The sequence below is a fragment of the Maylandia zebra genome, linkage group LG11 (assembly GCF_041146795.1).
Source record: "Maylandia zebra isolate NMK-2024a linkage group LG11, Mzebra_GT3a, whole genome shotgun sequence".
Taxonomy (NCBI): Eukaryota; Metazoa; Chordata; class Actinopteri; order Cichliformes; family Cichlidae; genus Maylandia; species Maylandia zebra.
In genome coordinates, this window is record NC_135177.1 from 23,991,784 (window position 1) to 24,009,025 (window position 17,242).

The window sequence follows — 17,242 nt, forward strand, 5'->3', positions numbered from 1 at the left end:
CCCCAAAATCCAGGAAACACATTATATAAAAGTTATAAATTGATTTGCATAGCATTGAGTGAAGTAAGCATGATACGTATAATCATTCAACCAATCAATCAACCAGTCAACCAAGCAACCAATAACAGAGGCACTTGATCTCAATTATGTGTATAAAGCACACTTGTCCACAGAGTCAGTTTCTTTCTTTCCAGCCTCTCCGCCACTATGAAAAGACCAAGGAGTTGTCAAAAGATATCGTGGATAAGATTATAGACCTGCACAAGGCTGGGATATACTACTAGACCATCAGCAAGAAGCCTGGTGAAACGGTGACAACTCTTGGTCCAACTATTTGCTAATGAAAGAAATATAAAATGACCATCAATTGCGCTTTTCCTGGAGCTTCACTCATAAGATCTTGCCTCATGTTTTGAGGATGATCATGAGAAAGGTGGTGGATCAGCCTAAAACTACACAGGTGGAGTTTATTACTGATCTGAAGGCAGTTGGGACTACAGTCCCCAAGAAAACCACTGATAACACACGCCATAGGGTCCCCCCTGCTCAAGAAGCAACATGTGAAGATCGGTCTTAGGTTTTCTACTGAACAGTGAACAGTGTGGTCAGATGAAACCAAAACCTTTGGTATCAACTCAACCCGCTGTTTTTGGAGAAGAGAAACAATGAGCCAAAGCCAGTTTCCAGACCTCAGTCCTGTAGAAAATCTGTGGAAGGAGCTGAAGCTTCAAGTTGCCAATGGGCAGTCAAGAAATCTGAAGGAATTAAAGTTTCTGTAAAGAGGAGTGGGCCAAAATCCATCCTCAGATTTCTCCTACTGTATCAGCTAACAGACTGATTGGCAAATATGAAGATCACCGTGACGCATCAAAGTACACTTTGTCAAGACAGTCTCAACTCAAGGCCAACTGTCAAACTGTTTTGAAGCTTGCAATACATAATCTTTCTCTGCAGACCTCAAGTCAATGCTGGTTTAAAGTCAAGGTTTCCAAAGTCCAAATAATTAATTTTTAATGGTAAATGGTCTGCACTTAGCATGCCTTTTAACTTTAGCTGTGTCTGCAGAGCTCTTTGCAGTCATTCACACAGACATTCTGAAGTGACTTGGGGTTCAGTGTTTTGCTCAAAGACTCTTAAATGTAGTCAGAAATCGAATGACCAACCTATCAGCCTCTCTGCACTATAATAAAACACTATTGGGATACATAATAGTCCGTTTTTAGTGGCTGTTACCATTTTCCCCCTTTCCCCCCATTTCTCTCAGTAAAATTGCAGTTATATTGTGACATAAACAAGTAGGAACAAGCTTACTACTCTCTAACAGGTAGAAATGTTAGCATGTTTGTTGACATGGGTGGAAAAGCCAATGAATCTTTTCCTAAAGCTTTTTGTGCTACCATGATACCACTGTAGGTTGTCAAAGTCAAAAATTATATTCAATATATCCAATTGGGATAAAAACAATTATTGTGTTATATGATTGTGTTTTATAGGGGCAGCTGTAGCTGAGGATGTAGAGCAAGATGTTGACCAATCAGAAGATCAGTCACGACGCATCCATCAGAGTTTGGCGTGTCTGTGTGAATGTTAGATAAAACCGCTTAGGTGTTGATTTGTATGAATGTGTATGTGATTGGGTGAATGAGGTTCGTAGTATAAAATGCTTTGAGTGCTCAGTTAGAACAGATAAGTGCTACATAAGTACCATTCAGCATTCAGTCCATTTATATGGACCAAAATAATTGTGATTACGGTTTTTGTCATAAGGAAGAGCAGCCAATCCTATACCACTGCTTATTCAATGATGGATTGCCAACAAGAGCTCAGCTGCTAAAAAGTGTTGCCTTCTTGAGCTGCACAGCAAAATCAACCTGAAGATGAGGACTTCATGAATTAGATATATAGGTGACTGATTGTTTTGTGCATTAATAAGGTTGCTCCCTGCAATTTTCATGAAAACTTTCATAGCAGTCCCTTTTGCTTCACACCTTTTACATAATTTATCCCCAAAATAACTGAAGTTTGGAGGCCTGTTGCAACTGTGGTTTTCAACTCTCCTTCTTGTTTCCTGACATTTCTGCTATCTAATCTATTCAAATTTTTCCATCCCCAACTTTATCTTATTGAGGCCACAAATCTAATATTTTTATCATCAGTTAATGTTGTCATCAATTCAGTCAAAATAATGGAAATGTAAAAGTATATGTCTTCGGCAGGTCAAAAGTTAAAAAATCCATCCATTCAGTTTATTCCGCTTATCTAATTCAAGGGTCAGGAGGCCGGAGCCGATACCAAGGTAGGGTACAACTGCTCAGGTTGCCAATTTTGTCGCACAGCTAACACAGAGAGACAGATAAGCATTCACACCTATTTCACCAATTAACTTAATATGGACGTCTGTGCACTGTGGCCAGAGTGCCCATATAGAGCCCACACAGGTACAGGGAGAACATTCATTTCATTTCATTTCATTTATTTGTTCATTTTCAGGCACAACAAATACCTATATTGAACATAAAATGCACAAAACAAAAAACAAAAATTGCCTGAAAAAGGAGTGAGACGAAGAAAACTTATTAAATCCCACCCCTATACTCACTCATCAACAAAAAAAACAAACTTCCCGCAGCTACGCCCATCATTGCATACAGACCCATCAACAGCCCCGGGCACATACAAGCATCTAAACGGCAGCTCGCAAACAACAATTAGAGCCTTCATAACTGAATACAGAATATATAAATTATAAATTGCATTACCACAGGTAACAGGCAGTAATAACTACAAGTAACAGACACACATACATATACATACATATATATCTGCACACACATGTACATATATGTACATACATACGCACACTTTTTTTTTTTTGGAATCCATACCAGCAATGGTAAGAGAACAGACATTACAGAGCACACTAAAAGCATCATTGAGTATACTGTGACCAGACCAACTGTTTGTAGAGAAATTTAAATCTATGAATATTTTTGCATTGTTTCAATTGTAAACTCAGACTGTTCCAGATTTTCACACCACATACAGACACACAAAAACCTTTACGGGTTGTTCGAGTTCTGGGTAATTTGAATTCTCCAAAGCCTCTCACATTATAAACCTTTTCTCGAATTTCAAATCTAGTTTGTAAATTTGCCGGTAAAAGTTTAGTAAAAGCTTTATACAAAATTATGGATGTATTGTAATTAACCAGATCCTGGAATTTAAGTAACTTTGCCTGAAGAAAGAATTTGTGAGTATGATCTAGATAACCAGCCTTGTGAATAATACGCAGTGCTCGTTTCTGTACTGTGACTAATGGATTAGTTGTATTTTTATATGTGTTTCCCCACACTTCCACACAATATGTAAGATATGGAAGAACCAGGGTACAGTACAGAGTACGAAGTGCATCTTTATCAAGGTATGGTTTCACTTTGTTCAAAACTGCGAGGCTTCTGGAAATTTTGGTTTTTATGTGTCTGACGTGGGGTTTCCATGAAATTTTGTTATCAATTACGACTCCCAAAAATTTGTTTTCACTCACATTATCAATTGGTACACCTTCAGTGATAATTGGTAATTCTATATTATATTTTAAATTACCAAAAAACATTGCTTTAGTTTTATTTATATTTAATGATAATTTATTTATGTCCATCCATTTTTTTATTAATTTTAGCTCCCTGTTTACGGTCATTACAAGATCAGCATAATCATCGCTACTGAAAAATATGTTGGTGTCATCTGCGAACAGTATGAGTTTAAGTACTTGAGAAACATCAAAAATATCATTTATGTATACATTGAAAAGTTTTGGTCCCAACACTGACCCTTGGGGAACACCACATGTAATACCAAGTTTCTCTGAATGGTAATGCCCTATGCTAACATATTGTTCCCGACCCGTTAGGTAACTTTTTAACCAGTTACCAGCTTTCCCTCGAATACCATATCTTTCCAATTTATCCAATAATATTGAGTGATTGATTGTGTCAAAGGCCTTTTTGAGATCAACAAAAATACCAACTGCATATTTATTTTTATCCAGTGTATCAGTAATTTCTTCTACTGCCTCAATTATCGCCATTGAAGTGGTTCTTTGCGTTCTGAAACCATACTGACCAACATTTATTATTTGATGTTTTTCAAGGAATTTTTCTAATCTTGAATTAAAAAGTTTTTCTAGAATTTTTGAGAATTGAGGCAGTAGAGAAATAGGCCTATAATTGGTAAAACTGTGTTTGTCATTACTTTTATATAGTGGTATTACTTTCGCAATTTTAATTTTTTTTGGAAAACAACCGGACTGAAATGATAAATTACAGATATATGTTAAGGGACTAGCAATATTCAGAATAACCTGTTTAACTACAGACATATTTATGTCATGATAATCCATTGAAGACTTACTTTTACATTTTAATGTGATATTTATTACTTCTTGCTCATTTGTAGCTGAGAGGAACAGTGAAAAGGGATTTGATTTTATATTACTGATATTTTCATTTTTATGACACGGGATGTCCGCTGCTAGTTCTGGGCCAACATTTATGAAGAATTTATTGAACCCATCGACAATATTACTCATGTTGTGATTTTCACCATTTGCATCAGTAAAATATTCAGGATATGATGTTCCAGAAGATCCTTGTTTAATTAAGTTGTTTAACACATCCCAAGTTCCTTTTATATTGTTTTTATTTTCATATAATCTTCTTCTATAATAAAGTTGTTTGCTCGTTCTTATAATATCAGTCAATTTATTTCTATATGCTTTATATCTTTGTTCCACTTCTTTTGTTTTTACTTTGATAAACTGTTTATACAGATTGTTTTTCTTTTTGCAAGCATTAATAATTCCTTTTGTGAGCCAAGGACTTTTTATCTTTTTTTTCTTTGTCATGTGTTCGTTTACAGGACAATGTTTATTGTACCACATAGTAAAAATATCTAGGAAATTATCATAAGCCTTGTCCACATCTGACTCTTCATACACCGAACTCCAATCTTGTTGTGCTAAATCGAAATTGAAGGCATGAATTGCTTTTTCATTTATTGTTCGCTTTGCTATCATGATCTTGGTATCTATTTTTTTTAAATCACAGTCACACAAAGTAAAAACTGGTAAGTGGTCAGTTATATCACAGACAAGCAGGCCACTATTAATTTGGAAATCCATGACATTAGTAAAACTATTGTCAATAATAGTGGCGCTATGTGAAGTTATTCTGCTTGGCTTTGTTATTGTTGGATATAGTGATAAGCTGTACATCGTGTCAGTAAAGTCATCAATGGCTTTTAACCTTGTTGGATTTAGCAAATCAATATTAAAATCACCACAGATAAATAGTAATTTTTGGTTCACCGAAGCAAACGTTTTTTCTATCCATTCATTAAAAGTGTCAATACTTGAACTGGGTGTCCGATATATGCAACTTATTATAACATTTCTCTTTTTGTCATTCATAATCTCAATAGTCAAACATTCCAAAATTCCATCAATAGCCATAGACATAGTTGTTACAACATGAATATTCCACATGGGAAAGCCCCATCTGACCAGCAAATCCTAATCCAGGACCTTCTGGATGTGATGGTGTTAACCCTTCTAACAATCATGCACATACTCGCACCCTGATCGATGTCTCGGGGGAAAAATGGGTTCAGTATCTTAACCAAGAACACAGCTGCCCGGCTAGCGTAATAAAACTTTTAAATGTACCCAAGGAAAAGCTAGAAATCCTCACTTTCCTCTTTTTGCCATTTCCCCCAACCATCCACAGCAGATGACTGCCCGTTCCTGACCATGGTTCACTCAGAGGTTTCTTCCTGTCAAAAGGGAGTTTTTCCTTTCCAATGTTGCCAAGTGATTGCTCAAAGGGGGTCGTCTAATGGTTGGGGTTTCTTCTGTTATTGTAGGTTTTCTAGCTTATAATATAAAGTAACTTCAGGTGAATGTTGTTGTGATTTGGTGCTATGCGTACAAAGAAAACTGAACTGAATTAAAGTACTGGCAGACAATTCTTTTCAAAAATGTCAATCAGTATCCCCTCTATTGACAAATTGATCTTAGATTGCTACACGTGCATAAAATCAAACCAATCTTATGATTAAATGATTCGAGACAAAACTTTAAGTACAGTCTGCAGATTTAAAACAGAAATGACACACAGGTTGCAGTAAGCAGAACTAAACCTCCAGTCTGGTGCCTCTGAGAACTCGCTTAGAAAGCTACAAAATCAAATATTAATCACTGAAGAGATAATTTTATGTAATGCAACCCCATGTTCAACTCACCTTGACCTCCTCCTCCTCCTGCTGTTCCAGTAGCGGGGAGTGTTCCGTTCCTACTATCTCTTCACCAGTGGGAACGCACAGGCTTGGCTCCACTGTCGCCGCCACACCCATGTACCCGCCGGCTTCTGCCTGATAGGTTTCCATCTGCCCCGTGTTCCACAGATCAACCAGCGGAGGGTGAATTTGATGAACCAGACTGTGGATGGTGCTGTTGGGTGTTGCTTGCAAAGAGTGGTTGGCACTGTGTAGCCTGTGCTCCAGAGACTTGAAACACACAGAAAAGACTAATCAGTAAAATGTGAGGAATGAGCAGTGCGACCTGTTTGCCAGCTTGAATGTTTCATGACATGCTCCCCATGTCAGTATGCAGTAAGCTGACTTTGTTTTCCTTAGGCAACAGAGGTGATATGCAGATCTTTTTGTACAGTATAAGAAATTCCATCCTCATGCATGGAATTCTTTTTATTTTTGTTTAAAAAATGATTTGGATGTGTCCCTTTGGAAGAATGTCATATTTTTGCAGGTTCAGCTGAGCATTTAATGAGGGATTCTTGACAAGAGTGATGACTCAACAGTGTGAGGTGTGTCAGCGTTCACATCAGATGCGGTTGAGTCATTGCTTAGGCTAAAATCTTTTCTATGAAGTAATGCAAAAACAAAAACGAATAAAAGGAGATGATTAGATAGAAAAATGTCGAGTTAAGATTATTTTGTTGAATTTCTATTTCCACAGTCAAGAGCGAATTTCAGACTGAGCATGAAACCCAGGAGGTAAGAGTTTCTGAGAACATGTTCTGAATAAAAGCCCAGCTTTTTTAGTCTATAAATGCTGTGATGTGTGGGTTTGTTCATGTGCTGTACTTGTGCCTATACAAAAGTGAACAAATAAATAAAATAATGTGTTGATAGATTTATTTTACCAGACAGTATTTTATAACAACCATCTCTGATACTCAAGCCTTACGCATTAGCAGCAACATGTAGTGTCTCATTTGGATTAAAACCCAGACGGCGGCACTCTCAATCAATCACCTGCTGTTGCTGATACTGCAGAAGCTGCTGTTGGTGGTAGTGCTGAAACTGTTGGATCTGCTGCAGCTGTTGTAGTTGACTCTGCTGGAGAGTGAACTGCTGCTGCTGTTGCTGAGACAGGAAGTGAGCTGCGGCCTGCCCATCGTAGCCCTCCGTACCCATAACGTAGGAGCCAGCAGGGGGAGACGCCACAACGGAGGGATCGTTGTTGATGGGCTCCCAAGCGTCAGAAGAGGAGAGGCAGTAGTGGCCCTGGGAGACGTATGTGTGAGGCCACACTTCCGCTGAGGAGTGGTGCAATATCTGATCTGCAGGAAATAAAAAAATGTGGCAGCTGTTAGCACTCTTCAAAATGGGGGCAGCAGATGGACGCAGGAACACTGTGTTTTATGATTTTTACAAAAATCCCACTTTTCAAATTTGCTGGAATTGGAAAAAGAATGAGCAATTTCTTAAAATCTTGAAATTACGACTTGACCAACAGTTAAAGCTAATAGCTGTTGAGATAAATGTATATCTGGCTGTTAACTACTCTGAAAAAAACTCAGCTGAAATCTTTCCACACTGGGTGAAAATGTTATGACAGAAACTCTCCAGTATGAACCGAACAGAGTTGAACACTGGCACACCTCGCACTGTTGAGTCATCATTTTGTCAAACTGTATAGTGCAGACAGAGCTTTGATTGCCTCCAGTGTTTCTTACTCAAAGTTGGAGGGCTATAAAGTGGGCTCACAGCCACATATTTTGCCAAGTGTCTGACTTAAAAACGATGGGATCAGTTAAGACGAATGCATTCAGGGTGCAGTTAAGAAAGTCTATTTTAACTCAGCAAAGCACTTACTCTAATTTTCTGCATTCAGAAGTCTGTGCTAAGGCAACATTGCAGTAAATTGCAAATATCCAAAATCACTGTTTATATCGATACAGTGTCTGGGTTTACCTTCCAAAAGTTCATGCTGGAAACTGAAATGGCCTAAAGTCTAGAGCAGAGGTGTCAAACATAAGGTCTGAGGTAGAGTTGGATGTCTCGAGACCCGTCTCGAGACTACTTTTACGTGGTCTGGGTCTTGTCTTGGTCTCGACAGACTTTGGTCTTGGTCTTGGTCTTGTCTTGGTCCTGATCCCTCGGTCTTGTCTTGGTCTCGCTGTCTCGGTCTTGCTGTCTCAGATTGGCATAGAGGTCAGGAGATTTGGACTCAACAGTATCCATGACACACAAGGTAATGTTCGATAATGTGTCATTCGCAAAAGCATCAGCTCTAAGAGCCGTGCTTAGAGAGTTAGAGAGTGCTTTGTAGTGAATCAGAAGAGTCGACTCCCATTGAGCGAGAGCCAGCTCCTCACTTAATTTCCTTTAGCTGCTCAGGTCTCACACAGTGGCTCAGCTATGCTCCAATCCCTCCATATTGTGGCCAATCACATGCGAGGATATAGGATAATATCATTATGTGAAAAACAGAGAGGGTGAGAGACGCGACAGTCAAGTGGAGCGTGCGTCTGTCCTCTCAGTGAGTGAGTGAGACAGTAGACAGCGGTGAGGAGGGGTGTGCGAGTGCATCGCAAAGACACATAAATATGCCTGACACCCGTAAACGAAGCAGCATCTGGCTGCAGTTTAAAGACTTTTTTGTCTTGGTCTCGTCTCGACTTTGTCTTGGTCTTGACTCAGTCTGTCTTGGTCTTGGTCTTGTCTTGGTCTCGATAACCTCTGGTCTTGGTATTGTCTTGGTCTTGGTTTAGGCGGTCTTGACTACAAGTCTAGTCTGGGGTCTGTGAAGGTTCTCAGTCATCCAGGTCATCGTGGTCTAAGGAGCTTGGAAAGAAGAGCATCTGGACTTCTTTAAGTTGCTTGAAGTCGTTTCGCCTCTGATCCGAGAAGCTTCTTCAGTTCTAAGGTCAAATGGTGGAGAGTCCCAGATTTAAGCCCCGTTGGAGTGTCCCCCTAAGAGGGACAATTGACCCCCTAATGATCCTCTACCTAATCACACGAGCCAAGGTGTGAAAACGGGTGTAGGTCAGAGTTTCGGGTGAACTCATTGCGAAACCTGGCCCCACCCTATCATGCAATTTCCTGAGGTCAGAAGGCCCAGGATGTGAGTGGGCGTTAAGGCATCTGGGAAGGGATCTCAAAACTGGATTATAGATGGTAAACAGTTGGTGTAGTAAACCACCACCTCTGTTCAAAGATGGCTATTCACAGTGGACATAGATGGCTTCTTTCACTCCTCTTTCAAACCAAATTGTCCTCTCTGTCCAAAATGTGAACACTGGCATCCTCAAAGGAGTGACCTTTGTCCTTAAGATGCAGATAGACTGCAAATGGTCCATCCCCATCTAAAGTCCAGACGCTTTTCTTTCCAAGCTCCTTAGAATAAGGTCTGGGGGCCAGAAGTGGCCTGCTTAAGTCTCCAATCTGGCCCACTGGACAGTTCTGGAAAATGGAAGATTGGCATAAATTCCAGACTTCTGTGTTTTCATAAGTTTTACAGCTTTTCCTACTGGTTTGAAATATACAAGTAAATAAGTAATAAGTAAATAGGAAAGATCCTGTTTTTACGCCATCTACTATAGAAATTTATGACTTTTACAGTGGGTTCATTATAAAAAATTAAAATAAAAAAAAGCCCAAGAAAACAAAAAGAGGACATTCAGTCAATTAACAAAACTTTTCTGTTTTATAATTATAGGACAGTCTGCGCAACGAGCTAACAGAACATTTTCTCTAAATTTACCAAATTATTTCTTGCAGTTTATGGCCAAAGCAGCACTTTCTTGTCATGTAAAGAAAGCAGTGCATTGTTTGTTTTATTAAACTTGCTTACGCTTACAGAAAGAGGAGTTTCACTTGTCCAGGCAACTTACGATCAGAGCGGGCTGTCTGTTGGCCACAATCTAAAGTGAGTTTGACATCTCTGGTCTAGAGAGACGAGACGCTGTAACACAATACTCTAACTACTCTGTTTAAAATTGATTTGCCACTTTCCAACCTCTTCCATTTTCTTACTCATAAATGATGTGGCTGTGTTTCACCAACAGCTGTTTCCTGGACTTTAAGCCTCAGACATATTTGTAGTCCTTTACCTCGACTGGTGATGCTCTCCTGGTTGACCTCACTGAGGTGAGCCACGCTTCCCTGGTTTGATCCTGACTGCGGAGTCTCACCATCCATTGACGACCACGCCAGGAGCGTTGCCTCTGAGATTGCAAACTGCTGCAGGATGCCTGAGGTGAGAATTCAGAGGGCAAGTCAGGATAATTGTTACTAAGACCTGCAGTACCACTCAAGTGGCTGATGACAGTTAATAGGGTGTGAAACTCTTGTCCTCATCCAACCGACCTGCTGCAAAGCGAGCCTCTTTCTCCCCATCACTGAGGTCACTGTAGGCGTCGTTCTCCAGCCGCCGCTCCTTTTCTCGCTCCTGGGTAGTGATGCGGGACTGGAGGACGCTCCCCGAACCCACCGTCGTCATGCCCCAGTTTTGCCATTCAATCATGTGAGCGACACGACCCTGGGCCATGGCTGTGGGCTTGGTCACTCTTTCCTTCATTGTGCGTGTGACACCTGTTTTAGGAGAAAGACCCAGACAAGGAAGGAGCAGAAGGAGGAGGGAGGGTGGCCAATTTAAACAAAATGGGTGGAAGTAAGAGAAATTAAAAGACCAGAGGTTTAGAGAGAGGTGATTAGCCGAGTTGAGGGAAGGAGTAGAGAATGAACCGGTAGATGGGGAACAAAATGGGGGAAAAAACAAAAGAAGAGGAAGGAAGAGACATAAGATAGATTCGTTATTATCAAGTGTGCACTGGTTTTGGGAGGAGGAGGGTATGACGCTATGATGTGATGGCTCATGGAAATATGGATATCCGGCACGGTTCGACTGATAAATTGATTAAAGCAACTGTCATATAAATAATAAACCTTTCAGTGTTGGAGTTGTTGTGTCTGAAATTGGCTTTACCTCACATGATTAACCAGAACGAGTTTAAGTATAGCATACCGTTCCCATTTTTAAGGATCATTTACAACAAAAGCGCCTGATGTATTATATATATTTGTTTTGATGTTAAACAGGACCTATTAGGCTCATTATTAACTCACATTTTAATTCTTGGACTTCACTGGAGTGGCTTTAAATGACTCGGGATCAAAATAAAACTCTCTCATCTTACACTGTGCCTTGGTTTAGCCTCTCTGTTCATCACATACAGTTTCACTTTGTCTCCCCTGAAATCCACCTTACCTGTGAGCCAGCTTTCTTTTGATTGGCTGCCCTTTGCAAACAAAAGGTTTGAACAGCAGGTGGTGGAGCTCATGTGCTCACAGCCAGAGCTGTGTCCCTGAGATAACCACATTAAGGATATCCGCATTCACTGACGTGTCTGAAGTAGTCTGAAAGTGAGCGATTAGAGCAATGTGAAGCCTGAGCTTTTGGCCTGCTGGGATTACTTTCACACACGCTGACCTCATTATTTAAAACTTTAACCATATTTAATATTAGCATCCAGAACTGTACCAGTGTATAAGCCTATTCAAGATTATTTATCTAAAGTTCAGGAGCAGGACCACACCCACAACAGTTCCTTTTCCAGCCGTATTTCTATAAGTGCCTATTTGGCCCATCATCACTTTTTCTCTGCTTGTAAGCCTCTCTCAAAGGTATCAAGGGATCCACCGCCTCAGCGAGCCTGTGGCATAGTTCGTTGCTTCGTTATTAACAAACATTTTCATTCGCATCTGGGGCTTTAGTCCTTGCTAGTGAATATCAATCTATACATTTATCTTTAGAGAAATAAACAAGGATAACCACAATAGGCCCGCCTTTAAGAAGTAAACAAAATACCCAAACGCCTCTGGGATGTTTGAGACTGCTCATTTTCTTAAAATATTGAATATCTTAAATTAATAACTGCTCGTAAGGAAAACATTATCAGCCAAATCCAACTATTCAAAAGTCTGTAGTTAAAAGAGGGTTTTCATGAGCACCCATTATAAGCTCAGAGAAATGAAAAAGGGTTGTGGAGGTGACATTCGCGTGTTTAATGAGACTGTTAACATCACATGGAGGGGAGACGGCAGGAGACGTGTCTTGTCTGACAAAGGTGCATCATGGGATGGAGCAGGTTAATTGGGGTGAGGCGGCTGTGTGGCATGAATAATGAGAGGTTGGCTTGTTGACATGATAGCTTCTTCACACCTCTGCTAAGCTGCGCCGGGTAAACAAAAAAACTCCTCTCTTTCTCTTTATTGTGCTTCGGAAAACTCAAAGCTGCTGAACATACATTTAATTTCCTGGTGCCATGCCACTACAAACTCATATCTGTTTAACAGCTCCATATTTCCACGCGACTAACATGTACTGTAAATCCCTGGCTGCCTGATTCTCTCTGATGGTAGCACATGACGATGGGATTCATGAATAAATTATAGGACAAATCCGTACCACAGCACACGGTATAGCAGCTGGACTTCATTACACTGTACTGCAGTACAATTCACTGCACTCAAATAAACTGCACTACACAAAACAGCTGGATGAAACCAAAAAACGCTGCACTAAAAGAAAGCACTTCACTACACTAACTCTGTTCGACACGGCACTTTGCACAGTCAAAACATCCATACTAATACTTGCTCAGAACAGCACAATTTCACAACCACTTAACATAAAAAACTACACTTCCCACTCACCTTTCCTTAGAGCAACAAGCTGTGTTTGTGTGTGTGTGTGTGTGTGTGTGTGTGTGTGTGTGTGTGTGTGTGTGTGTATGTGTGTGTTGTTTTTGAAGCTGAATTTGTTCCGTCAATGACTCACGAGGAGTCATTGACGACTGATATCACAGCGTGGAGAGGAAGTGATACAGGGGAACCCATTTAGGGTACCATGCTGACTCCAGGGCCCGTCTGAGGACAGAGCCAGCATGGGGTCGTTTACCAGTTACAGCACAGACACACACCTGACACACCTGACAGAGAAGACTTAGCCAGAGCCCCGATGCCATAGGCGTTTGAGTTCCTCTTGAGCCGGGGCAGGATTGATGTAGTGTCTTCCATAGACAGCTAGAAGGAGAGAAGAGAGAGGAATGGAGGAGGAAAGTGTGGAGAAAAGGACAGCATGGATGGTGTGAGAGGCCACACAGAGACAGTGTGACATGACAGTGTGTGTGTCAGAGGGGTGAGTGGAGAGGACAAGTGATGGAGGTGTTGGGTTAATACAAGAGACAGAATTTGCATTTCCCAAATCTTGATTCAAGAGATATTCTACAAAATAAATATCATATAAATCTAGGGTTTCTGATTGTGCTCACACCAGTATAATAAACCGCAAGACGGACTATACGGCTCAGGAGGTGGGGGTGTCATAAATCAAAACGCGCAAAAGCAACAAATAGATAGGGAGAGAAAAGTAGTAGATGAAGGAATGATGCCACAACACTTACATTGATTCCTTCCCATGAAAATTCTGAACGTCCATGCTGAGGAAGAGAAATAGGAGGAGAGAGGGATGGGGAAAGGAGGAGCAGGAAAGAGTAAGAGAGTGACAGGACAGAGAGGACATTGACATGCATCGGGGTTGGGGGAGTGGGGGAGTGGGGGGAGGACGGAGGGGTTGATTGCACATCAAGCATGCGGAGGAAGAAATTAGGAGAAGGGAGAGGAAAATAAGAGGCAGACACACAGGATTTTCCAGGAACAAGGAAAGTGAAGAGCCAGAATGACAGGGAGAAGGGAGGGGATTAAACAGGGATCAGTTTATATTTGCTTAGTTGTGTAAAGCAAACTGAATACGCTACGGATGAATGAATTTCCTCTTCGGTTACATGTGCTGCCAGAAACATTGAAAGCCAGCAGAAAACTGTGTGTGTTTGCGAGAGCGAGATATCAATAGTGTGTTGAACTGTATCTGATCCTGCACAGACAGGGGACTGAGGCTTTCAGGAGGAAGGGGACATTATGTGTTTATGTGTGCGTGTGGTGAAGGCAGACGCTGAGAACAAAGCAGATAAACACTCTCTCTATCAGCTGGACTGATACTAACCGCACTGGGAACACTGGTGTGCTACTGGCTGAGCTGATATTTTGTCCCCTTTACTGTTGATGTACACAAGCGGCAGACAGACAGTCAAGACTGTCAGAAAGCTCCAGGTCTACTTTCTTCTGGATAAATGCAATGCAAGCTGCACTGATGGCACAAGTCTGAAGATCCTTCACTTCAGTAAAGGCATCACTAACGTCACGTCAGTGATTACATACATCAGCTAGTTTGCATAAACCTGGGAACATGTAGCCTGGCACAAAGTCTCCCTAAAAGCACCTCTTAAACTCACTAATTAACATTTAAATGCTTAATTAGTCTTCAAATCCCTCTTTTCCTAGATTTGTGTCATTAGCTTATTTTTTCTGGTCAATCTGCAGACTCAACAGAGTGTCACCTGAGAAGAAATAGCCTGTAATTAGAAAAACAGCTGTGGCCCTTCTTTTTTTTTTTTTGCACATTTATGCAGATTAAACAAACAACATATGGTGCTGATAGTTGGAATTTTCATTTTTAGACTAGTTGTTTTTAGTTAACTACCTGCTGCCTGTAGCTTTGTGTTTCTTTTAAACCTCCATTTAATCAGGAATTAAAACTCGGGAAAGTCATTCCAGTCCGGCCCTTACACTGTCATGCTGTTTCAAATTCATGCGAAGGATCTGCCACATTTAGTCCTGTTCCAAACCAACTATCCTTAAGTAAAAGTAGAATAAAGACTTCCCTCAATACTGAGTCTGCACCCATGCAGGCTTACTAATTACATGAGGTAAAGGTGCCGCACCAGTTTTGTGATGTGAAAAAAAACTCCATGCACTTCCAAACATAATATGCTTGTTATTCTTTCAGTAATAAAAAAAAATTAAAGTGACTTTCATGGAAATTTAGTACATTTCTGCATGTTTTTGTAATTGCAGGTATAGGTCCCAGAGAAAACACTATACTATATATTTAGCTTATAGTAATGTCTCCTCATTGTATTCTCAGCATCTATTTTCACATACTGCAACACATCAAATTTTAAAAAAAGTAATAATACAACGTAAAATATGCTCAACTCGAAGTAAATAAATTAGAATTAGAATTTTTAGCTACATTAAAAATAACAGTGTAATGTTAAATAATTATAGAAATGAATTAAAGTTCAATGTAAACACAGTTCTTTGTTAGTCTTACTGACTGCTCTGCTAGTCACGTTCTAGTGCTTTATTCTCTACACGTCAAGCACTTTATCGAAAAACTACAAAACTTTGTGAATTATCTTCAGTGGTCAATAGAGTAAAATGTAAAGATTATGTAATTCAATTCTAGGTTAAGATAATATAATAATGAGAGTGTGATGAGAAGGGAGTGTTTATAATCTCCTTCAGCTACATCTAGATGCTTTATGTTAATCAATGTCTGCCTCTTCCTTCCCTCATGTAATTCTATTCTTTGCTCCCACTTCCTCCATCACTCGCTCTCTGGTCGTCCCTGTCTCGCTCTCCATTCACAGGAGTGGGTGTGAGGAGAGAGCTGGGCTGCCTGGAGCAGCTTTCCCTATGTTCTTTTCCAATAGCCCTGACAACACTGATATATATGTATAGAAAGTGTTTGTGTGTGTGTGTGTGTGTCTTTTTTCCCCTCTCTGCAGAACCACGGGGGCATTCTGGGGCACGACACATAAATAAATGATGCAATCAGTCCACAGTGCATTTGGTGGAAAAGTGAAGGTCTCTACACTTTAGTCCAAAATGGATCCTGCTCCTGTGTCCTTTCTCAGAGGCATCAGCTTTAGAGCACGAGATCAGTAATGCAGCGGGAGAGGAGAGGAGAGGAAAATGTACAGTGATAATGATGTGTAGGAAGTTGGAGAAGGAGAGGAGTGATGCCTCTGCCGTTCTGCTTTGAACCAGCACTGAGGAGTGACTCTGTCAGACAGCTATAACAAGCTTCAGACATCCTAGCAACAGCAATAAGCCAACCAAACCAGCGATTATTCAGTCATCCAGCCACACCACCCCATCTTGGCGAGGGAAGTGTAGCGGGAGCGACTGACATTGCCATGGCGTGATCTACTTCGCTAATCTACTAGCATAAGCACTGGTGTTACAGCTCATCGTGTGGCCATGTTGGTTCCTCAGGTGGTGTGGAAAACAGTTCACTGTCAGAGGAAGTCAACAACACGGATGAGCAGGAGGAATCACTGAAGACTTACTTGTTCCCCATCCTTTTGGACTGGCACGCCATCTGACGCTGAGAACGTGTTGAACAAGAGAGACAGAGAGGCACACAGAGAGAGGGAAGAGGGGGGAGAAGAGAAAGAAACATTAATATTTATTCTTAATTACATTCAGTGACAAAACTGCTTCCACAAAATGTTCATGAAGACATGGTTAAAAACTAATAAGGGAGATATTTTTCTCTTGTGTGCCTACATTAACAAATCATTTTTACACTTTATTTATAAAAGTAGTAGTAAGACCCACCTCCAAAAGAAAACCAATAACTCAGATGAAACCACAAGTGTCACACCTGAATTATAATAAATACATACAGCAAATATATATAAGAAAAACAGTAAACACCCATGACGTGTGTCATCATGAGGGACTCGATACAACCCATTTATCAGCATCCATTATCAGTATTCTTAGAAAGGTTGAGTGCTATTGGGAAAGGCTGTCAGTTCTGAATTATTGCCTAAAATAAATAAATGAATACGTTTACTATTTTCGGCATCACCCCAATGCCCCCAATTTAAAAAATGCATGTATACTTTATAAATCAAATAAAGGTTTTGTACCTAAAAATACACAGCAATCTTTATCCACTAAGCACTTATTGGCAAATGTGTGAACAGATTTTAATGTCACATAAAAATCTGGACATTTCCCTGAATTC

The 17,242-nt window shown here is 40.3% G+C and overlaps 1 protein-coding gene across 8 annotated transcripts in view; it reads right to left on the reverse strand.

The window, feature by feature from the left end:
- The window catches only part of fam131bb (family with sequence similarity 131 member Bb), a 39,557-nt gene that overhangs the window by 3,862 nt on the left and 18,453 nt on the right, over positions 1 to 17,242 (reverse strand). For 4 of the 8 annotated variants that reach the window (XM_012919078.4, XM_076890065.1, XM_076890064.1 and 1 more), the window contains 7 exons: positions 16,557 to 16,594; positions 13,767 to 13,802; positions 13,284 to 13,386; positions 10,669 to 10,893; positions 10,413 to 10,553; positions 7,330 to 7,637; positions 6,298 to 6,561 (listed from right to left, as the gene is read on the reverse strand). In XM_012919078.4, coding sequence (XP_012774532.1) covers positions 6,298 to 6,561; positions 7,330 to 7,637; positions 10,413 to 10,553; positions 10,669 to 10,893; positions 13,284 to 13,380 — 1,035 coding nt within the window. In that variant the 5' untranslated portion in view covers positions 13,381 to 13,386; positions 13,767 to 13,802; positions 16,557 to 16,594. The remainder of the gene's footprint in view (positions 1 to 6,297; positions 6,562 to 7,329; positions 7,638 to 10,412; positions 10,554 to 10,668; positions 10,894 to 13,283; positions 13,387 to 13,766; positions 13,803 to 16,556; positions 16,595 to 17,242) is intronic. The other 4 variants (XM_076890066.1, XM_004550771.3, XM_004550770.3 and 1 more) reach the window with 3 other exon arrangements.